Source organism: Festucalex cinctus, chromosome 14 (genome assembly GCF_051991245.1).
Source record: "Festucalex cinctus isolate MCC-2025b chromosome 14, RoL_Fcin_1.0, whole genome shotgun sequence".
NCBI lineage: Eukaryota > Metazoa > Chordata > Actinopteri > Syngnathiformes > Syngnathidae > Festucalex > Festucalex cinctus.
Genome location: NC_135424.1, coordinates 11,476,644 through 11,501,819, shown reverse-complemented (window position 1 = coordinate 11,501,819; position 25,176 = coordinate 11,476,644). Strand labels below are relative to the sequence as shown.

Below are 25,176 nucleotides of genomic sequence, written 5' to 3'. Positions count from 1 at the left end.
AAAACAAGCAGGTACTGTTTGGTTGACACAGGAGTTCATGACTAACAAGATCAGGTGAAACTAATGAGACAATCAGTAGGTCCAACTCGAAATGACACAAAATGAAATCATTTACAGTGAATTTGTGTCTTATGCTTAAGTCAATGAGAAAATAAAATGTCTTCTTACTTTGACACACCACATAAAAGAGTTTTGATAACCTTGCCAAATTTATTATCATTAAATCGTGCTTTAAAATTATGAAAAAAAACTTTTGTTTTCTGGTCCTAAATGCTGTGGGAGTGTGGGTGTGTTAAATCGACTAAAACCACACCCAGTTCAATTGTCAACTGTCAATCAACCACACATCTCTCTTATGCCGACACAACTTTACATGTTTGAGCTGCAAATATATCCGGTTAGAGCCTCTGGTGGCTGAAATATATTCCACTGAGTCCCTAAGGGGCTTTCAACAGTCAATCAATTGAGCTTTCATGCACAAAAAAAATATGTCAGTGTTTTCATAGTGTGGTCTTGGCTGTGTAGCTTCTTTTTTGTTTTTTTGTTTGTTTGTTTGTTTTTGGTGGCTTTTATGTGCCATGCAAATTTGCCAAACGCAAATTTTGTCCAGAATTAATGTGATAACGTCATTATTTTTCATGTACAATTAATACCTTTTTTAAAAAAAATTACATTTTTCCACTTGCTGTCGACTGAAGATGACATCACCTGTGCTGAGGATGTAGGAAACGACCAATCACCGCTCATCCGTTTTCTGGGTTTGGTCAGCAAACTGAGCCATGATTGGTCGTTACCTACCTACCTATAAGACGTTGAATCGGTAAGACTACCGAATGAACAATTCTGAGCTCTTAAAAAAAAAAAAAAAAAAAATCGCTCTTTTTTTTTTATTGAATCGATTCAAGAATCGCGCGATGTAGTATCGCGATATATCGCCGAATCGATTTTTTTTTAACACCCCTATTAATTATACACAAAATATTAACTTAATACTGCTGAAAATGGCTCAATGAGTCAAGTATCCCTTGAAACATGTTCTTGTTGTGTACCAAAAAAAAAAATCGTTTGAAAAATCGTGATTTCAATTATTGCCAAAAGAGTCGTGATTATTATTTTTCCCATAATCAAACAGCCCTACTGGTGAGTGTATTATCCATGGCATTTTCAAAGCACCACAATACTGCAAGGCTGTCTCCTCACCAATATTTTTAGAAAAAAAAAAATCAGAAAAAGCACATATAAACATGTAAAATGAGGCAAAGGTTTCTACACTTGAACATGATGTTTTTGAGTGGTCGCTGAGGAAGTGGTTTGACAAACAGTTCATTGTTGTTGTAAGACAAGGGGAAAACGACGTTTTGGGAAACATTTGTGAGATTTGTAGGGCTGCCGACAGTTGACATTGGTATGTGTACACTTCCCTGGATATATGTGTTTATTTGCACAGCACATCTAAACAAAAGAGTGAGCGGGGAGGCCACTTCAGCCTGACAAAGGTCACATTTCCTAACGCAGGAAAACTGCTTCCTGGCCAGTCAGAGCAGCTCACCAAGGAATTGGGCTGAATCGTGACGCAACTCTTTTTCATTTCTGACCTCAGAAAAAAAAAGAAGAGAGAGACCGATCTATATATTTGTTAGATATTCATACAATAGTTTAAGGCTGGGCAATTAATTAACAATTACTGTGCAGAACGGTGTGTTCTGTTTGCAAGTTCCCAATGTGAAAGTAACACGAATGCACCACATTGCTGGTATTTAGTGTAGGTGATTCTGCCATCCTATAGAACGACTCCCTAGTTTGAGTCTACTTTAAAACAAAACACAACAAAAAGAATCCCACACATTGTATATTTAAATACAAGACAAACTTTGTTTTTAAAATATTGCACGGCACCACACTGCCCATAAGAGGACAACGCACACGCACGACAGGAACAGCTGGTATTGTTCTTTTCTATTGCTATTTTACTTTCTTACTAATTTATTTTCTCATTGTACTTTCAACTTATATTTTAAGTTTTCAAGAATGTTTACTTTCCTTTAAAATTCAAGAATACAAGGGATTTTTTTTTCTTATGCCAACACAATTTCCAAATGATATGGCGCAAAATACGATACACGATGTACCAGGTTAGCCCAGTAAATCCCAAGATTTATGAAAATAAAGATAGAACAATAACATATGCTAAAATAAATATAAAGAGAAATGGGAGTGCTTATACACAGATTAAATGTGTGCTAGGATGTAGCAGAATAAAAATGGAAGAGGTTAACAGTTCACATTTCTCATCCAGTCTAAAATAATAATTTACATATTCCATACTTTTCCCGACCTGGAACTATATTATGCTATTACTTGCATGAACCCTTCCATTAAAACCTCTCTTGCCATGCAAAATAAGACAAGCCAAGTTACTTAGTTCCAAATTTCCAAATGTATACTGTACATTCCAGTATTATTTATTTTTTGTTCCCTTTTTTTTTTTTTTTATCAAGATGCACCACTTTAAAAAGTCCAATTTCCTCAGTACCTGGAAGCCGCAAAAAGCAGCACTTTGACAAATGCTAAATACAGAACAAAGCCCTTAACCATTCGCCACTTAGAGGAAGAAAAGTCTCTTTGCCTGCACAAAACAAAACTCCAAACTAAATAAATTACAGTAAGCAAAGTGCCACCATTAATCATCTGAGCTCCCAGTGCAGAATGAGTGCTTGGCTGTAATTTGTCAATAGCCTTTACATTTCATATTTACTTTCACACTCTCAAGTCTCCAAGAAATAAAACTGTGAGTGAATCAGTCAGTCAGTGCACCTGCAGAGAGGCAAGGAACATTATCAACCCCCCCCCCAAGTGTATGAAGTGCTATTTCATCAACAGGAGAGTGCACGTGAATATTAAGGAAGGGTTTACAGAGTCGCAATCAAAGTGCAACATCCAAATTTGAATAACTTTCAGTATGATGCAGCTAATATATATATATATATATATACCGTTATGAGGTCTGTCATTTTGTTTTGCTGATTTCATGGTCGCCTGGGTTACGAAATTCAGACATAAAATTGAAACTTGCTATGAATCTTGTAGTATGTAGAGTGAAAAAAAACAATGATTTATGCATTTATTGGAACAATGGAAATAAGCTCTGTGAAAAACATAGTTACATTGGCAATTTCTATACCATTTTTGACAAATTTATTTTTACTTCCATGAACCGTAAGTTTAACCCACCATGACTAACATTACAGTCTTCCCTCGCTATAACGCGGTTCACTTTTCGCGGTCTCACTGTATCGCGGATTTTTTTTTAACTCATTCCAGTCATTATAGAAAATGTTTACATTTCCAATACTCACGTGATATTACATTCAATAATTATATATAAACCGAATCTACCAAATAACAGAATAGACTCCCTACTTTTTGTCCCGTCCCGTTCTTTTATAATTGACAGCAGAAAAATGTAGGTTTGCCAAAATACAGCCATTTCTCCCATGGACTCTGAAACTGTGTTTATTTCCTATAAAATGGGGCAATGATGTCATCTACCGGTGGTTGGGCATCAGTAAAGTTGTTTCCAAGTTTGATATTTACAGTGGAGCATGCTCAGATTCGCCCCCATTTAGCACCGCTCTAAAAAATACAATTGACAAGTATACTTGTCAAAGGCAGTGAATGAGTTCAATTTTGCATACTTTTTTACAGTAATATACCCATTTTATCAAATTTATGAAGGTTTGAACATTGTCAATGTTTGAACAAGAGAGAAATGTGAGAACATGTAAATGCCTCAATGAGAAAAGTGTCTAAATTGTGCGGTCGGGGATTTTAGAGCCTTAAAACATTTATAAGAGTTGTAAAACATAAAGCTAACTACTTCGCGGATTTCATTTATTGCGGGTATTTTTTGGAACCTAACCCCAGCGGAAAACGAGGGAACACTGTACATCTCTCATTCACTGAGTTGCTTAAAGTTGCTCAAGTTTGTCACTACTTACAGTGAGAAGGTTCTGTTGGGTAAAAAGCTAGGATGCAATGTCTCCATCAGGTCCACATCATCACACACAACTTTGACTCGGACGTGCTGCCTGCTCAGGTCTTTGGACCTCTCAGCCGAACACTGACAGCTGTCCACGATCAGGTCCGGACAGTTTCTATAATTGGCCACGTTGGACCCCCACAGCCCGACCATGGCGCACAGTAATGTCAGAATCCTCATGATGGACTGACCGTGCTCGTTCTCACGCTCATCTGTCAAGTGATGTCGTCCCAGCTTGTAGTCCAGGTCGCAACCATTTCACATGGGCTCAGTTTCAAGTCCAGCCTGCATGCAAAAGCGGTCCAGCTCTCCCGCCGTCATGTCCGCAAGTCGAAAATTACTGGCGCTACTTTTTTTTTCAAGCGTAAATCGGTTTGCTTGGCCAATGGGTGACGTGACACAGAGTTCCGTTCCATTCTTCCCATCTACAACTTGTAATGTTCTCTTGCGCTGCGCCATGCGTAATATGAAGGACGCGCTCCAAAAGTCTAGACAAACTTTGCCGCATGCTAACCCTCACAGTTTAATGACACATTTGAAGTCGAAAAAGCCTCTCTAATTATCCTCCTAAAAGTTTTGTCAGAGCTGCTACCAGCCGCTATTGCCTCCACAAAGTCCCTCCCAGCAAGCCTACTGGGCTTCAGCGTGGCTTCTGAACTCTTCCTAACAGATAAGTCACATGACCTGTCATCTGCCAATACAAAACAGAGTGAATATACTGTTTCTATTCATTTTAACACTCGTAAACAAACAGTGTTGTGAAAACTTTTATTCTCACCTCAAGAGAGCCACCCACATATATTTATTTATAGAGAAGAGAGGAGCACAAAGAATGGCCATTTGTGGCCCACTATCCATTTTTAAGCGGCCTGCGGCATATACTGAAATTGATATCTACTAATGCATTTGCTTTAACTGTAGAGCTTTCCTAAATATGCACCAATGCAAATTAGCTATTTACAATTAAACAAGTAACAGTTCTCTAGTCTACATAACACTGGTGAAAAAAGACAGTTTAGCCTCATCCACTTATGCTCAATGGCAAGATGCAAATTACATGAATGCTATCCAAGTAGCTGCTTTAAAAAATGGTCATCTTATGACATATTGCTTTTGTTTTGGTTCTGACCGTAGAGATGGGATTCCAGATGCTGTTCACATGCAGGGGGTGATGTTTTTAGGTGGGTTACAGGCTCTCGACCACCCCAAAATCTTGTTTGCCTTTTAGAATGATGTTAATGTACTAGTAAATAAAAACAAAAAACAAAAAAAAACACTGCAAGTATATGCAATTACTACATTGACTGATTTTAGTACGCATGATAAATTAAAGGTTTTTTTTTGTTAGTTTTTTTTTTTTTTAAATCAAAGTTGCCCTGGCATCCTTCAAATTTTAGAAAAATAATGCAAAATATTTCCTGACTTATATTTGTTGCGCAGCTCAGATTTACAACTATACAAGAGATATTTGGTTGAGGTTATTGCTGCTAAATGAGAATCAACTATCACATAATGTTTCCACCATTCATTGAGATGTTTATGGTTTACGGACAATGAAAACATGGAAACATAATTGTTTGGCATTTTTTTGGAAAACTATTGTCAATTGTTGTGACTTCAATGGGCTCAGTGGTAGAGCGGTCGTCTTCCATCCATTAAATTGTAGTGCAAGTACAGATTAGTAAATTGAGGGTACAAATAAGCAAAATGAGTAGACAAATTACTAGATTGAGAAAACAGATTAACAATGAATACCTGGTACCAGGGGGGCCCCAGTTCAAATTGAAGACAAGGAGGTGACTGGGGAGAATTTAGTTATGGCTTCTATTTGATGAGATTCACAAAAACAAGTAAGAGTCTATGCAAGACCTGTTTTAAAACACCTATAGATTTTAATATCTCACTCGGATAAATGAGGTCCGCAAACATGCTTGTAAAAACCTGTTTATCAACACTTAGTTTCAAAGCTTTATTTACCTTTTCTAAGAGCAAAATCATAACTCATTCACTCCCAGCCATTTTCACAGAAGCAGTCCCGTTCGCTCCCGGCTGTTTTACTGGATTTTGACTGATTTTGCAAGGCCCACAGAATATTGTGTTCTCTTGCTATAAAGGCATGGAACCAATCAAAAGAAAGATTAAAGTCTCTTCTTTCATCAGAAAAAAAAAGTATGTTTCTATGTGTTTCCGTTTTGCAGCAATTAGCATTAGAAAAGAGCTAAGTTTAATCAGTTTTCACAAATCTATTTAAAATTCAAAGTAATTGAGCTTTTTTTTCTAGATGGCCCTGGTTGATCTCCTTTGCTCTGCTACCACCTGCTGGCCGTTTGTGTAATAACTCCCATTTCTGCAACCGTTCTTTGCAGTTGAAAGGGTGCATCAAAGCCTTCTGTATGCTCTAGCATAAAAAAATAAATTAAAAAAACGTATAAATACGTCTTTGGGACACTTAGAACATTAAAAAAACGGATTTATACGTTATTTGGAGTAAGTGAGATAATATTCCACCTAAAGCCTCAAATATCAAAATATTGCACAATGATGCCTGAAATATGGGATGAAACATGTACGTTTGAAGCGCTCTATACAAACCGATATGTCTAGTTTGATTTTTCTGGGATACAATAAATTTACTCAGATTTTTTTCAATTCATAAATATCATAGGCAGAAAGGCAACAAAAAAGAGCATTTATTGTTGAGTGTGCACTCTCACTGCTCATTCGAATTTTGTACCTGTTTGTAAGAACAAAAATGATTAAAAAAAAAAAATATGGACACAAAATACTGGCAAGATCATTTTCTTTTTGCATTCATCAAGTTTTGGTTTTGTCAGACTTTTGAAACAGAGTCTGATACAGTAGATGTGTTCCCCATAAGATACTTAAACACAGTTTATGTGTGAAAATTCTTCCCTCATTATCTACATGGCTCTGATCGGAGAACAAAAGATAATTTGAGGCCACTCCCACTGACCTGCCAAAACCAGTGTGTGCTCTCAATTTGTCTTTCTGAGCGGCAAAAACACACTCTGGGTAAGCTACACAGGGATGAGCACATCCTGTCCCGTGTGTTTATCCACACATGGAGGCCTGGTTCCCTCCCCATTGTGCTCGCATGACACCCCCCACGGCTGCCCTCACGCATGTTTTCACAGATGGAGTTGCCATATAGCTGTAAGTGCTCATGAGGATATTCCATGGGGGACCAATAGGAAAGTCACCTGGTGTGTCTGGAATCACAGTTTTTGGGGATCCATCTTGCCGTTTTTCATGGCTGTGATCTACGGCTGTTCGTTGAGTTGCTTGAGCGGTCGTGAGGGAAAACAGCCTCAAATCTGACAAGCCCTTTTGGATGGCTAATCGTGATTCATGGTTTCAGTTACGTTACCTAAGAATTGATTGAAGCTCCAGTTTTCACTCGAATAAATGGCAATACAGAGATAGGTGGAAAACAGAAAATATACAGTCCCTTTTTAATTTAGTTTGTCAGAGGTTAAAATAATTCCTCGTCTACTTCATGATGAAAAAGAACAAAGTGGTAACCATGTTGACAACAAATTGGTTCAATATAGACCCTTTGATGGCCTACGTCACGATGACATCACTGTTTTTAATAATAATAATAATAATAATAATAATAATAATAACAATTAGTGTTGTTCCGATACCGTTTTTTGGCTCCCGATACCGATACCCAGCTTTGCAGTATCGGCCGATACCATACCGATACTTAAGTTTTTTTTTCCTCAACATGAAAAAGCTGTCCTGCCATTGGTTCCTAGCATTCAAGGGCCAATAGGATATCTTAGATCGGCATGCAGTGAACATGTCATATATCAGTGAATGTCGTGCACGAGCAAGACACAAGATGCAGCATCCAAAATCCTATATTAGCGTTGGAATTAATGGTATCGGCATGTTACTTGTGAGTAGTCACCGATACCGATACCACTGTTTTTATGCAGTATCTCTGCCGATACCAGTATCAGTATCGGAACAACACTAATAATAATAATAATAATAATAATAATAATAATAATAATAATAATAATAATAATGTAAAATAGTAGAATTATGTTTAATGTTAATTGTACCATCTGACCATTTATCAGCTGTGCTTACATTTATATCAAGGAATACTGTTTATTCAAACTAGTTTGTATACTATATGTAAGTAATGTCATGATGTGATTTTAAGGGCTTTTGTGTGAATGTGGATTCCAGGGAGACTAGCAATTGTGTCACCCAAATTTAACGGAGATGCAAATGAATGAATTGAAATAATCATGAAGCAATATTTTAGCAAAACAATACTTCAAACCAGAGGATTAAATTTTAATACAACATTGTGCAGTAATAATTCAAGATAAGAGCTCATTTGAGTACACTGGTGGGTAAGTCGGCTGTACTGCAGCAATGAAAAAAAACTTGTTTTTCTCTGCAGAACATGTTTTCACACACTCATTAATGTTCACGGATGTTCATTATTACTCGCTGACAGGGAGGAATAGACTATGGCTAGCAGCAATCACAGTTCTCACTAAATATTTACCTGCCTGCTCCACTTGGCAAGGCCACAAGCAGGATGACAGTTTGCCTTTTTTGTTTGTATTTATTTTTTTACGCTGTGCCCTTTGGTAGAAAAGCTCTCTTCATTTTAACTGAGAATGCTTTGTGTTTGTACACTGTGTTGAGAGAATGTGCCACAGAAAATGACAGATTTAGCTTGCAGCTAATCTGACAGGTGGTCTCAGCAAACATGAACAATTGTGTGAAACTGTAAAATGATATTACAATGGTCTTCTGAAAGGACAATTACCAAAGGAAGGAAAAATGTGTCTAAACATCTCATCTGTGTGTAAATATGTCATTCAAATTCCTGTTTGAATTCGTTTGGTTATTGTGGGAATGCTGAAAGTCCCCATTATTTATAGTACTCACACAATTTGACGTTAAATATCAACTTTTCCCCTTTCATTTTCAATGGGACTGACATTGAACTTTTTCTAAGTCCCACTTTCCACGCCCACTTCCATACATACAACTGATCATCATTACCAGTTCTGTGATACTGCTCAGTTCTTTTTATTAATTTATTTTTCAACTTCAATTAAAACTTAAACTGTAATTGTCACATAATTTATCATTCAATTTACTTCATAAGCATTCATGTTAGCATTCAGCTTTCAGCATTCCCACGCAATTTATCCAGAAATTGCACTTCGTCTAGCTATTATTTTTATTTTATTTTTTTACATATAATGCATTAGTTAAACAATTCAGTAGGCAAAAAATACTTTGTCTAAATTTGAATGAATAAGAAAACTAAAAATATAATAAAAAATAACATAATATAAAGTATAATAAAAATAATAATCTAAAATATTATAGAAGTACATATATAAAAAAATAAAATGAAAAATCATCCAGGACTGTGTTGGTGACTCCTGTGAAGCTGTCCATCAAATAAGTGCTTGCTCCGCACCTTCGCAGCTCCTTCTAAGCACACTCTCATAGCAGAGTCAAGGCCTGCAACTCCCCCCTCCTTTGCGTCCTCCTTTTCCATATCGTCTGTCTGCTGCCCGAGGCCTCTTCCTGTTTGGGCATCTGAAAGAGTCACCTCAACTGGCAGCTCTTGATGTGGAGGAGCAGAGGATCTTTTCTGATACCCTCACACAAGACCGAGCTTATCACCATGTGGAGAAAATATATTTCTGTTGCTATTATCAAGAGTCTGGCCCTTTCGGTCACTAGTCTACTCATAGCTTGTGACCGTAGGTGAGGGTGGGAAGGTAGAACAGCACCGCGATTACGTTACTGAGGATGCCTCACCGATCCATCCATCCAACTCATGTTCCATCCATCCCTTACTTGCGACCCTAACTCCTCCACTTGAGGCTGGATTTCACTGTCGACTCGACTCCTTTTCGTCAAATGTATACAGGTACTTTCCTAAAATATAAATCTTGATTATCATATTTCCAAAAGGTTTGAGGTTTGAGAGTAGGCCTACCGAGAGATACGTAATGGGACACGTAAAAGTACAATTAATAGAAAAAAATAAATAAATAAAAAATAAATAAAAGGAGAGCAACTGCGAGTTATTGGTTGGTCTTGTTTGTGGATTTTGTGTTCATGTAATATCGTCGAGAAACAGCAGTGCTGTGTTGTCAGTGGTGTAGCAGTCATGTTGGCCTCATAAAAATTTCCACTCATAATCTAACCTGTGTGAGAAGGGATCAAATGAAGAGATGAAATATCAGGGGAACATTTCATGCCGGAGTAGAAGGGAAAGGGCACGGACAACCTCAAAATATTTATTTTACCAAGCCATGTTATCTTATTTTATGGCAGAGTTGTTTTCCCTTTTTTTTTTCCCAATCAGAAACTGCAGCATATTGCTGGTACGTTAACGTTAATTCAAAAATGTTCAATATATGCCTCATATGAGGTAGTTGAACCATGATTTTACCCCCAGAGAATATAATCCACGATTATAGTAATTAAAAAGGCTCAATAACAGCCTAGAGAGGTAACGTGTGTGAACTCTGACCCTTATGGTTGTAAACTGAGAATAGGAAGGGCTAACAGGCAGGAGTTACTTCCCTGGTCTATCATGCCCATTTTGGGCGAATAATTGCTACTTGTTCTCAGCGAAGGTCATCTCAGAGTCAGAGCTGATGCTCTCCCATGACAGATATTTCATGCCTGTTGCTACAGCTCTCTCAATCTACTTCTCTAATAAGAGAACTTACTCAGAGTTGCCTCAAAAAACTTGGTGGCAGTCTATCGTTCTCCCAAATGGTCAAGTTAAGAAGTTCCTTTTTTAAACTTAGCCCTAATTCGTACCCACTCATCTGCATCATGGCCTTCCTTGGAGAAACGTCTCTTTTCTGTTGCCCGCATCAAAGAAGAAAACTTGGAGGAAATCAGGAAAGCACATGCCGCTCACCACAGAAACCTCCGCTTTAGCCACTCCCATTCCCAACATAAGGACCAAGGACCTCTGACTTCTTAAATGAAAACATTTTCTTGGACATTTCATGGTCACAAATGAGGTGGTGATCTTTGAACCTGCCTTTATCTGACTCTACCATCCAATCAGATGCATTCACCCCTTCAACTGCCGTCAAAAATGAATCACGAGCGCTCTCTAATTGGTGAAAACCACACGTGTGGTGCAGCCTCACCGCATAAAGTTCCGCTGCTGCTCTGCCACTGTAAAGATGGTGACTGACTGTTTCAGTTGGCTGTGGGTGCAGGGGCTGTTGAAACGTCGGCCATTAAATCAAAAGAAAAGCAAACTGAAGGTCATTCTTGGAGCGTTCCTAAATGAGGTGAAACGGCACATTTGCCATGACAAATGCATTGCAGTCAAATTTGTATTATGGTTCATTGACACTTGAAATTTGGTGTGATGTTTGAGATCCTTATTCTGGGTACACAGGGAGACATACACTGTAGGTACACTTTTTGTCAGTAGTTTACAGTGAGGACTTGTAAGGTATTCTCTGCTTGACGAAACACTATCAGAGGCACTTACAACTTAAATCCAATTGCATTAATTTATTTTCAAACAGTTTGTTTCCCTCATTTTATAGCAATTCTTCTGGCTACCAGGCTGCCATTCTTTTAGTTTTTTTTTTTAATTATTATTTTGTCAAATTAGATTTCAGCTTCAATGTGTTGAGCTGAAATTTCTGCTGCAATTTGCATATAATAATATCCTAAAATGGCTGATGGAGAAGGAGGAGGGAAAAATCGACTTTGTATTCAACATTATAAAAGATTTCATGGTAGACATTTAAAGAAAAAAATGGAAATTGTGAGGAGAGGTTGACCAACATCAAAGTTTTTTTTCGAACCAATAAAAGGATTTATTCAACCCTTACAAAAGCACCACATATTAGCACAACTAGCCCAGAGGCTCTGAGAAGAAAAGAAAGTTGGATTGATTTTATGATGTACAAAAAAATCGGGATCTCTGTTGATGTATTTTAGTTCAATCTTCATGATTTTGTCTTGTTATTACAAGTAGATGATATTCGTTGCTCTCTCTCTCTCTCTCTCTCTCTCTCTCTCTCTCTCTCAGTAATGGCACATATTGCTTTATTGCCTTTTTGTATATATTTTGTAAAACTAAAACCTGATATTGGTGGGTGGACAAGGTCATTTAAGTCCTCACTGGAGGCCCAAAACCCACCAAAGCTTGTTGTTAAATTGAGAATTGCTGCCAAATCTCTGACAGATTTTGGGACAATTTATTTCCTGACTTTGGATGAAATTCAGATTTTTTAGCTCAAAGAAAATATGAAATGTTTAATAATGCTGATGTGGTCCAATCTTGCAAGAAACTGCAGCTTATGCCAGGCCCAGCTAACTGTGGGTGAAAGGTGGACTAGGCACCCCGTATAAGGATGGAAAATCAGGCATTTAACAGTTCTGGACATATTGCGTGTGGTCTCCTCCGATAATCTCAACACAGAACACCACACACGTAAGTAGTCAGCTCCACCATCGAGTCAGAGCTCTCACATGATGACAAAGATGAGCGGACACTTCTGGGAATGTGCCAATAGTTGTCGAGTTTTTCCAAAGAGGACCAGAGGTGCGAGTGTTGTAAGATGGCCAAGCCCACAAGAAAGGACTTGCTTTGGAAACTTCTTGCCATTTACAAATACAAAAAAAATAAAAAAAATAATTAAAAAAAAGCGACATTGGGTAGGGCATACTTTGTTTTATTTACCGTTGCTTCCTTGTTCATCAATCAGGGAGCTTCCTTGATTGGCTACAACCACGTCACATTCCACACAGTCAAATGGCTCGAGAATCATCAGCTTTCCCCATTCACATGAAGATTTTTTAAAATATTTAACATGTTTAATATTTAAGATCGTCAGCCCTGACCCACTCATTTGGGATCCTATTATCTTGACAAATCCACTTTTTTTTTTTTTTTTTTTTTTTTTTTTAAGCGTGTGGCGTCCTTGGTCAGGAACGGGCAAAATCCGTACAAAACAGACGGATTATCTTTATATGTGTATTTATATTTGTATGTGTATCCAGCCTTAGTCAATCATAGTGCAAAGACAGCCATTCACATCCACATTAAAATTTCCAGAGTAAGAACTGAACTGCATGCACTGGATTTAGGCAAGTCACTAGCTAGTGAATTATTTCACATTACGTTTTTATTTCTACAAAACCCAATTCCAATTAAGTTCGGTGTCATGGTTTGGGTTGGTTTTTTTTGTTTTTGCTTTTGTCAGGGTTCTACTTTTGAGTGGGTTTTGTTTGAGTTTAAGTTTCAGCCATGATCTGTGTTTTGTTTTGTTGTCCTTGTGTGCCTCCCTCGTCTTGTCAAGCATTGTCATGTCCACCTGGGTTAGCCTGCTCTACCTCGTGTGTCAACCAATCAGCATCCTCTTCCGATTGTGTCTTGCCCAGCTGTGTCTAATTGTCAATTAGTGTATGTGTATTTAGTTTCTTGTCTCCCAGCTGTCCGTGTCGATTCATTATTTTTCCCCTGTCATGCCTGAGAACGGCGTAGCTCAAGTCACATATCAAATCATGAAGAGATCTAATCTAACAATGCCCATGACATTGCACATCTGAGAAGTTGCGGTTACTACTGAAATAAAATAGCATGCATGTCAGGATGGTGGAAGTAATTTTCGTATTGACCTGAAACCAACAAAGTAGTTATTGTTTCATCAAGTTCAAAAGTTCACATTGCATTGGAAAGCAGTTATTTTTCCATTGTGAAGAAGACGTGGTTTGAGGCATTCAAGACTAATATAGCTGTTAATTGGGATCATTTGAGACTTTTAGCTTCCCTTGGAGAGTAGTGTAATGCAGCCTTCCTCGTGTTCACACATGCTGTACTCTCGAGGGAGGTCTTGGAACAAGATGGATGTAAGTTGACTCCGTGCGCCACAAATCTCAAAACCTCGAGGGCGGGCTAACCTCTGCTCCTCTAGCTCTCCGCTCCGCTTGTCCCTGATGGCTGTTTTTTTCCCCCTCATTTGCTCTCCTCTGAGATGTGGGGCTTACTGAGTCATGATTGCACACAGGCACCCAGTGACAGAGGACGTCAGTTGGCTGTCAAGTATTCAAGAGACTCCAGCTGAATCAACAGGACCAGCTTGGAGAGTACGTAACACGCATACAGTAGGCCACACGCTTACACGCACAAAAAATACCGCCTCTGGCAATGTAGTATGAAAACATTTTTAAGAATTCAGAAAGAAATATATAAACAAGGAAATGTTTATTTTCCAGATCAATATTTGCTATAAACTGTGTCAGTTTGATGTTGTAAAATTGGGAAAATCCTACATTTGAAGCCCCATTCCTTAGCAGCTCTATCATAATAAAACAGGCCCACACACCTCTGTGATAAAGTGAAGTATATTATCTTCCATTCCAGTTCGAGTTCCACTCCATTCCCTTCTCTTTCACTCCCTTGTACTTGACTGACACTGGAAGCAAGCCAAGCAAAATGTTGACCCGGGCTCCCTCATGGAGCTGCTTCTGCAGGACATCTGCTCATGGCACCACAGCAGCAACAGACAACCACCGGCTGCACAGTCAACCGGTAGTAATTAGTTGAAACCCAAAATTCAAAACATTTAAATTTCATTAAAATAACGGAACATAGGGTTGGTGGAATGAGTGTTGCTGATCTCTTACTATAACTTTCAAAACACCCTCCTGTATTACATATATCAAGATCACAATTTTAACTTTGGCTTTAACTTTTTTTTTAAATGTAGTATCTTAATCTGTTATTTCATGTTGTAACATTAGTTGTTTACATTTTCATTACAATTCATGCATTGTGTTGTCGTGTGTGTACAACTTGTAGTTAGAAAGTCCCCAGGTTGTTAGCTTGCCTCATCTTGACTTAAGATAATAAAACGGCAGTAGAAACATTGCAGTACATTTACAGATTACACTGGGAAAATCATTTTTTCAAATTAAAGCTTTGATATGTAACTTTGTATTTATTTATTGTGACATACTAAAGATAGTGGCAATGTGCAACAATCCTCGGCCACATACGATCCACTCTTTTTCCTCTTTAGTCCACATTATTATTTGTAAAATAATAACATATAATAAAACATAGTTTAACGTATATTTATTTTATTAAACTGGACCAATAAATTATTAAATAATTTAATCAATAATTGGATATTTAGGTAATTTTAAATAATACAATTAAGAAAGAGCACAATATTTTGTTAGCCTTGAAAGCTTTAAAAAAAAAAAAAAAAAAAAAAAACAGCTGGCGGTATGACAGCCCTGCTTTAAAAACATCTGCCAGTGAATGAGTTAACAGTGCTTGCTTTTTTTCTTTACACTCTGGGTTAGTTGTAGCCATTGCCTCATTACAACTTTGCTTCACCGTTGGTTGTCATGGTAATGAAAGTCATACTTGGCCTTCCACCTAGCAGTAGAGGGTTGCAGCGTGAGCAGAAGCAGAACCAAACAACTTCACCCTCATCCCAAGTGATTTTAACCAGAGTGTTAAAAAAGGGTGCAATTTGTAAGTTTTCTGTTCAGCTTTCATGCAATACTGTACAATATTTCACAATCAATCACTCAAATTTAAAAAATGTCATCCACTTGTCAAACAAATGAATTAAACATTACTTAATGTCCTTTATTTCAGTTGAAACTAGAGTGAAATGTGGCAAAAGCAAAAGCCTGAAGAAAATGTGAATCCTCAGTGGAGAAAAACCTTACATGAAGCCCCGAGTGACCCCGTTAGAGCAGAGAACCAACTGGATGATGGCACCGGTTCTCTTGAAGCGTCTGAGTGTCTCTCCAGTCGCGTAATCAGTTGGAGAGGAGGTTGACACCACTTTCATCCACGGGAATGAAGAGCGTTTGAGCCGTCAATCATTTGAAACCACACTCAGCTGGTTCCAGTTCTGCATTCAGATTGTATTTAAAGTTATTTATTTATTGATTGATTCATTTTTAAACTGCACTATAAAATGAAAAAGAATGGGAACAGGAGTCTCTTTCTTTATTTTCCGCATTTCATCTTGTCTGGTGTCTTATTTGAAGATTGTACGAAGTCCACCCTCCAGAAAATACAGATTCACTGTGCATGTATTTATGTATTAAAGAGTGCAGCCTCAAACACCAAACACTCTTAATATGGTCTCTAATCTCAGCATGCTATCGAATTTGTGTTTCAATTCCAAAATAAACTGCTGAAGGCTTTCGACCCATCACGAATTTTACCAAAGATCTTCAGCATGCATGGCTGCATTTCACTAAAGCCCTTGATGATAGTCTGCAAATTATCCCAAACCTCAGAGTAGTATTAGAATTTGATTGCAGCACCCCATTAATGAGGACGAGTGCAAGCTGAGTTCAGAGTTAAAGTCTTGAATTAAGTGGAAGGACTTTTTCGAACCTGTGAGTCAAATAGGGCTTTCGTACATGTCGGTAACAATGCAAAAACAATGATAATCACAATTCCAGCAAGTGCTAACAATCACATGCTGACAGACAGAAAAAATATAGAGAGATAATTATGATTATTAACTCATTTGCTCCCAATAACTTGTAAATGTTTTTTTTATGTCTTAAGTGTCCCAAAGACGTATTTATATGTTTTTTTGTTTTGTTTTATTTTATTTTATTTTTTTATTCTAGAGCATACATAAGGCTTTGATGCAGCCTCTCAACTGCAAAGAACGGTTGCAGAAATGGTTATTACACAAACGGCCAGCAGGTGGCAGCAGAGCAAAGGAGATCAACCAGGGCCATGTAGGAAAAAAGCTCAATGACTCACAATTTTAAATAGATTTGAGAAAACTGATTAAACTTAGCTCTCTTCTAATGCTAATTGCTGCAAAACGGAAACAGATAGAAACATACTGTGGGCCTTGCAAAATCAGTCAAAATCCAGTAAAACAGCCGGAAGCGAACGGGATTGCTTCTGTGAAAATGGCTGGGAGTGAATGAGTTACTGTAATCAGTTACACAGTTACATTGGACTATATAAGCATCAACCTACAGACAAGAGTTATCACTGAAATCCCTGCACACTTGCACAGGGTGAGGAAGGAAAAAAAAGTGACACTGTATATAGAGACCCCTAATCTAAATATTAGGCTGTTCCATGATAAGGACTACATTAAACTGTAGACCACAAAACTGAATGTACTTGACACAATTTTATATATTCCTACACTGGAGACTACATGTATTTATAGTAAACATGGGGACCTTGAAGACGATCGCTTTATTTAAATTTGATTTGGAAAATCAAACATCTTCATCTTCACCCAAATGACTGATCAGGGCTGCATGTCAGTGTTACCGCATGACACTTTTTCTGGATGGATGTCAAATCTACCCAATCATCACTGCAACACAGCAGAGAAGAGAGTGAGTGAAAAAAATGAAATATATATCACAGCAAGCTTTTCTTTAGAGATCCCACCACCGTCTCTGGAGGTGCTGAGGTTGTTCGTTAGTCACTGAGAGTTTACACTCAAATCCTTTTGTGACGAGACACGGTAAGGATGCATCTGAAGCCTTTCTAATGCAGTCAGGGCTTTGAGTCGCCGCGTGAATTTCAATCAGAGCCAAATTAATCAGAGATGCGGATGGCTCATGATGATTCTAGCAAAAATAAATAAATAATTCAATAAAAATAGTGTGTATGTGATCACACGGACGTCACACTGCAGCATATTACAGGATTACGGTTAGACAAAGAGATAATCTGCTGCTGAGATGAGCCATTATTATGCGTAACAATGCACATAAATGATTGAGTATATGACTGTGTTTGTCCATGAATATTCTCTTGGAAGGTATGACGTCAGAGAGTGTTAACAACTTGTTAACAGTATTCATACTCCATAACAAACAAAGTCCGGGAAATATATATAAAAATATTACGTAATGTATATCTTACTATTTGTCAGTGTAGATGATAGATGTACATTTTGTAAAACTGCTCAGGAAACTGTAATACATCTTTTTTTATGATTGTCCTTTTAGTTTCAGGTTTTGGAATGATATAGAGCAATTTATTTTTCCAAAAAACTGGTCACACTGTAAAGATTAAAGGGAAAAGTATTATTACTTGGTTTACATACAAAGATACAGATATTTGTAATGTTGTTGGTCTTTTTATTTTATTAGGGAAATTTCACATTCACAAAGCTAAATTTTTCAAATTTAATCCATGCTTTAAAGTATTTTTGGTTGATATTAATCATTACATAGAGTCTCTTAAACTTGTAAATAATAAGGTCAAAATACTTTGCAAATATTATCTAGTTTGTTTAATTGAAGTTTGTCCATTTTTTTATTTTTTTTTATTTCAGTGTAGCAATTTGTAATTTCGTCTTTTTATGAAAATTGAACTGGATTGTCTGAGTGATTGTATATATATATATATATTTTTGTTCTTTGTTGCTGTATTGACAAGCTTTGTTAAATTATGCATATGTTTTCTGTCAAAAAAAAAAAAGTATGAAATACACTGAAATACGCACCTTTCCAAGTATATTGGGACAATCAGGGTACATCAGGAACGTTTTATTTTGTTTGAATGTAACCATTTTTTATGTGAGCAAAAGTACTGAAACGGGTAATTTGTTGCCCAGGCCAACATTAAAAACAAAATAAAATAAAAAAAAGTATCTTTTAATATCAAACACATGCTTTCAGTCTCCAGAAAATAAAAATAAGGAATTGGTCTGACAGTTCCAATTGTACTGTTTTCTGTTCGTGTTTCAATCAACATGTTTCCTCTTATACGTGCACACTGTTGTGCTGCTTTTCTCTGCTGTTTGTTTTGTAACTTTCTGCATATGTGTGTGCTGGTAAATTGTGGAAGCTGCTTAGTATTCCTGACTCCCTACTGTGATGCGGAGGCTTCAGACTGAGCTATGACTCATCATGGATGCTCAGTGAGATCTCTGAGGTCAGACACAAAAGAGTGCAGGCAGGCAGAATGGCAGAGAGATGTACCGAGCAGAATCTGCCAGGTTATAGCCATTGAACTAAAATAACCTCTGACAGAACAGCACCCTGATGCAGAACATATATTTTTTTTTTAAATGAGTGAGGGAAGAAACAGAGCAGCGACTTTGGGATGATATGTGCAAAAATATGGGGATGCTACACTTTACCTTCCACTCGGAAATGGAAACTAATTTACAGGGAATTAAAAAATGGGTGGAATTATTTGAAGTTTTGCCTCATTTTTCGAAAATGGACAACAAAAGCAAGAACATAGGTGATAAACTCAGATGGAACGTTTTCGTCTTCTTTATACTTTATTGAATTGAGGTGTCATGAAACAAACTTACATTCCTTAATAAAAAAAAGGTTTTGATTATACCACAATTAGTTCCTAAACGTACTTTAAAAAGACAATAAATATTTCAGTTAGGTCATTCATCCTAACAAATAAAATAACCTGGCAGAAGCTAAGCTAAGATATGCTAGCATGACTCCATGTCATCTCAGGCCTTATGGTACGAATGTTGCATTCCAAGAAGGTCGGAAGTCGGACTTTCCCGAGTTCAAACCAGGAAGTGTGTACAGGAACGTCCCTTTGAACTCGGAAATTCCACTTGCAAAATTGGTTTACCCCGACTTCACCGACGGACTACAATATGACGTCACACTAAAATGGCAACCCCTTTGGAAACACAGACTGTGAATGGTAAAACGCAATTTACTAGAGTATTTAACTAGTTAGCTTTCTTCATTTATAAAAATCATATTATAAAAAAATAAGGCCTAACCCCACGTAATACAACGTACGTGACTGTATGCCGCTATCTCCTTGCATGGAATTATACGGTGAACTACTGAATGCTTATGAATAAGAGAAAAACAATGAATTAAGCGAGAAGGCAAGTTTGCTGGAGGTCAAAATGAATTTTGAGGACCAAAATAAAAAAACAATTTATTACTATCCGCCATTTTGGTTGTTTACTTTCACCTCAAATGCTTTCAGGTCGGAATTGGGAAAGACCAACTCTGATAAATCCGACCTCCGACCATCCTCAAATGCAGCATTAGCATTGACTTAGCTTTGATTTGCTAAGCTAATAGCTAGAGTAGTATGAACCAAAAATTTTAACATTAGAAAAATCACAAGATTTTAGTTTGTTAACATTAGCATGATGGCTACATTAATAGCTAGGTTACATTCAGCTAGCATTTGCACTTAATATTAAAAATTGCACATCAGTATAGCTAAAGGCTAGTGAATCCACTAGAAGCTGACATTTTTTCAGGAATCCCATAGGATTTCCGCGGGATGGGAATCAACATTATCTTTAATCACAGGATTGGGATGGCACAGAAACCCCCCCCAAAACAAAACATTTCTTAGGAGGAGGAAAATGGCAGCCTCGTGGCTTCAAAACCGACTATTCAGATCAGTGGTTGGTCTTCTTCGCTGATTCTTCTTCTACGCTTTCTGTTAACTCCCTGTGGCAGCGCAACAGCGCCACTCCAGACTTGGCATATATATTACAGCCGTTAAACATCCTCCCCGTCTTCTTTTGGACATTCGCATGTCTTGAGACGGTCTTTCTGTACAAGATTTGTTTGAGGAACGAAGCCAGCTTTGCTTCTGTGTAAACAGGGTCTAAGAGACCTTTCTTAAACATGTATTCATCTGTTTTGTCCAAGTATTCTTTCTATGTTTGTCAAATTGACAAGCTTCAGTCCAATGTTGCCTATGAGTCAGGAGCTTTTCAGCAGTTTAGTAGAGAAAGGAGATTTTATCATTTCTATAGCACAGTGTTATCACACAATATGTGTTATTTAATAAACTGATTTGGATCATGCTTCCAGTTTTATCCCAATTATATTGTTGTCACAGGTGATAAGCACGGATATCAAGATAGATCAGGGATCACTCCCTGTGCGGAAAGCTCTCAATAGAGGCTAAATGGTGCCAGTCAAATGTGATCGCACAGGCAGGCGGATTGGAAGGCCGATAGAGAAAGTTATGCATGACTTTGTGTGTGGTTGAAAGACAAGCTGGATAAGAGTTTGTACCACATCTGATAAGAGTGTTGTGGCTTATTGTCTAAAGCTGAGCAACAGAAGCCAATGTGACAACTACAGCAAAGTGTAAGAGACCTCTTACTCAGTTTATTTGGAGCAAAGTTAGTTACGGGGAATCAGTTTGCAATGCACATTCATCCATCAGCAACCGTTTGCTATAGATTTATGTATAATGTCTCGCCATTATTGCAACTTGCTGCAGCAAGGGTAGATGGCAGATTAAGTCACAGAAAGATGTGTTTGGGATCAAGTTTGGTGTTTGGGATGGACAGGAAGCAGCATCACATCACCCACTGACAATTTAAAGTGTCCTAATACACATTTGTCAAATGTATTGCCTGCCTACATGCAAAACCAAAAATACAGTTTTTCTACATTCAGTTGATGTGCTACTTCATGCATTGTTCCCAAATTCAGCTGTGACGCTAATGGGGACAAACAGCATCGAAAATAATTAAGTTACATATTTAGTCCATGTTCTAAAGTTATTGTGGATTTATTTTTTACATTTGCAAGTTGGCCTACATATTCCAAAGAGTGCTAATGGGTCAACATTCCAAAAATAACAAACTAATCCTCTATTAGTCTCACAAAGGTTTTTATGTGTGTATGTGTATATTTTTATTTATTTATTTATTTTTTACACAGAACGTTGTCATAAACCATTTGCACATGCGTGAAATTATATATTCCAGCTCATGTATCATGCTAATGTGTAAAATTGCTTTAAGAGGTCACAGCCGATTAAAGTTCACAAAGAGAAAACTAAATGTGTCAAGTCATTTAACACCAAATTATGAAGCTGTCACAGCACCATCCATTATTTATACTAATTTTGCAAGAGCTTTCACTGAAGACGTTATTTCTTGCTTCAACGCGTTATGGCTCAAATACACACAGCATATTCATAAGTTTTGGCATTTTCCATTCGCTTAAAGCTCTCGTGCAACAGCTTATTATTATTATTATTATTATTATTATTATTATTATTATTATTATTATTATTATTATTATTATTATTATTTATAAAATGGATGGATGATGATGATGATGATGATGATGATGATGATTTTATAATGTCCTGAAAGATAAGATAATTTAGGTTGTAAATGCCCAGGATGCCCTTTATCAAGCTATTCTAGTTGGTCAAAAACAACTGGCAAATGAGATGGCGGAATGTCTAATTAATAAATGAATAAATAAATGAGTATGTAAATAAGATGTGCTCTGACTGGATTGCTATTCTCCTTAATAAAGTGAATATGGATTACTAATCCTCTAATTAGTAGCCTAGAATGTTATATATCGACATCTTTTGTTCATAACGGCGTCATGTTGAGGCAATGACGTTGGCTCTTGCGATCCTTAAGCAGAATTCATCAAGTGTCACATTATTTGCCCACTAATAGAAAATTGGGTTTACACTGTCGTGACACAGGTTTAGCCTTTAGTCTGTGTTGTCCTAAAAGTAATCATGAAAGTTGCCAAGATGTACACTAAATCTGATCGGATACAGATAGTTACTTCTAGCTACAATAGGTAAATTGATTGTTCATGCAAGTGTTTAAAAATATCCTTTCAGTATATGTGTACTTATGGGTGGTGGGGGAACTGGTGTGATGCTTCGGAATTTCTCACAAAATAAATTTATTTGAAGCCATCCATTCCTCAACTCCTCTGATGTTTCCAAGTGACGCAAGTTGGTACATGGTGGCTGGTGAATGATTTACTGACCTCTTTTTTTCATATTATTATTTTTTGAAACCATTATTAATGTTGTAATGTTAAATTGAAAGATGTGTATTTGCTAGTATTGCATATGCAGTACGTGTCTATTATTACATTGCCAAGGAGAGAGAGAGAGAGAGAGAGAGAGAGAGAGAGAGAGAGAGAGAGAGAGAGAGAGAGAGAGAGAGAGAGAGAGAGAGAGAGAGAGAGAATGCTGCAGAAGCACTGCGGCACGTTTGAGCATTCTGAAACGTTATTCCACGGCGTCATCTTGTGGTCGCTAAGAGTATCACACAGACGTCTGCCTGGTCGTGTAAAATGTCCAATTGTATCCCTGCCTGCTCGCTTGACCAATAGCCTACGTTGTAATGCAAGTGTGGCAAAATATTGTAAACATGAGCTTAGTCTACGCATTTTTTTTTTATGCTGGACTGATATTGGGTCTCATTTTAACATGCGCCAAATTATTTTGTATTCAGGATCCAAGTAAAAAATAAATAAATAAATAAATAAAAATAATTCTCTTGTCTGTTGAGATATCAATCTCTAACAGATGTGATCATTATTTTCCCAGATGAGCCAAATTAAAGGAAGATTAGTTAAGAAGGTGTCTAACACTGATTTAACAAATCATTGTTTTTATCATAGATAATTATGAAATTAAATGATTTATGTTGGGATATTAAGGAGATTCTCTGTCAGGCAAAGGCATCATACTGAGAGAGCAACTGTTAAAAGTGACTGATGTGCAGCATGAAGCTGCTGGTGCGGTCCCAAGAAATTCTCCATTCAGGGTTTTCCAGTCACTGAGTCAGTTTCTCATTCTCAATTTCAATTTCTTCATGATAGCTTTTAACTTGATGTTAAATGTTTTAGATCCCATTGTGTTTTTGTTTTTTTAATATGATCTCTGGATGATGACAGAAATACAACAAAATGTTTTTTCATAGGTCCTTATTGAAATAAGTTACATAAGAATTGACAATCCCGAGCTTACGTCACAAATCAAAATGATGGTCCTATTAGGAGAAATGACCCAAAGCATTGGACTTTGCATCATTGTAATTTGCTTTGAGAGGATTATTTTGATTTTAAAATGTGATGAAATGTCATTTCACTATGAGAACTGTCTCCCTGGTTTGTGCGCTAGTCACAAACACAATACAATACGCCGCTTGTTTCACCATAAAGCGTTTGCATTGAGGAAATATCAGAAATTCCTGGATGGTCGGAATTGTCAACAGCATAATAATTACAGTAAAGTTAGAAAACAAATGTCTTTGTGGTGAATTTGGTCAATAAAATCGCTATCATTGTAGGAATGCTGAAGCATTCCCACAATATGTTATTGTGATTTTTATTCTTCACACTTTTAATACCTCCACTTTACATTGTTCAAATTTCAACTAGCTGAAAAAAATCACACCTCCCCTGGTATATATCGTCTGATTCCACATTACTTACAGTATTTGCACAATTTAACATTTAATATCAACTTTTCCCCATTCATTTTCAATGGGACAGTCACTGAACTTTTTCTAAGTATCACTTTCCACGCCCACTGCCATTTACATATATATAACCTATCATCATAACCAGGTGTCTGATACTGGTCAGTGGCACAGTTGGTAAAAGCGTATTGTCCAGTAACCAGGAGGTTATAATTTCATAATTTATCTCTCAATGTGCTTTCAGCATTCCCACGCAATTTCTCCAGAAATTGCACTTAGTCTAGTTACAAAAGAAAATATATTTTTTCTTGATTAACTTAAATAAAAGTAATTATGCAATAAATAAATAAAAATACTTTAAAAATTAAATGCCTTTATTATTTTTGAATATCATATGTATTATTTTGTTAAAACTCAAGTGAGAAATGCAAATGGGAAAATACATTAATTAAAATAATAATCATACAATCATAAATAACTTAATAAAATGTTATCTTGTATTTAATGAAAATATACAATAGCTCCTCTGACACAAAGCATGTGGTGCAGTTTTTTCCTCTCGTTACTACAGCAAATGCAAACCAATTATAAAATAGATAATATACAGGACTGTCTCAGAAAATTAGAATATTGTGGTAAAGTCCATTATTTTCTGTAATGCAATTAAATAAGCAAAAATGACATATTCTGGATTCATTACAAATCAACTGAAATATTGCAAGCCTTTTATTGTTTTAATATTGCTGATTATGACACTTTTTTTTTTTTTTACCTGGTCTGAGGAATTATTCTAATATTTTGAGATAGGATATTTGAGGGTTCTTAATTAAGCTGTAAGCCATAATAAGCAATATTAAAATAATGAAAAGGCTTGCAACATTTCAG

The 25,176-nt window shown here is 36.8% G+C and overlaps 1 protein-coding gene and 1 long non-coding RNA gene across 12 annotated transcripts in view; one reads left to right on the top strand and one right to left on the bottom strand.

Annotated features, from left to right (window-relative positions):
* adgra1b (adhesion G protein-coupled receptor A1b) overlaps positions 1-4,670 on the bottom strand; it is a 156,044-nt gene extending 151,374 nt beyond the window's left edge. For 2 of the 3 annotated variants that reach the window (XM_077494791.1, XM_077494792.1), the window contains exon 1: positions 3,999-4,670. In XM_077494791.1, the coding sequence (XP_077350917.1) occupies positions 3,999-4,219 (221 nt within the window). In that variant the 5' untranslated portion in view covers positions 4,220-4,670. The remainder of the gene's footprint in view (positions 1-3,998) is intronic. The other variant, XM_077494794.1, reaches the window with a different exon arrangement.
* Positions 4,671-13,551: 8,881 nt separating this feature from the next.
* On the top strand, positions 13,552-16,061 carry LOC144001311 (uncharacterized). Of its 9 annotated transcripts, none has more exons than XR_013278435.1 (5): positions 13,552-13,954; positions 14,080-14,191; positions 14,469-14,636; positions 15,496-15,590; positions 15,717-16,061. It is a non-coding gene; the product is annotated as an uncharacterized LOC144001311 (long non-coding RNA). The 9 variants fall into 9 exon arrangements; XR_013278436.1 differs by having other exon boundaries at positions 14,080-14,195; positions 15,499-15,590; XR_013278442.1 differs by lacking the exon at positions 14,469-14,636 and having other exon boundaries at positions 15,499-15,590.
* Positions 16,062-25,176: the final 9,115 nt, after the last annotated feature.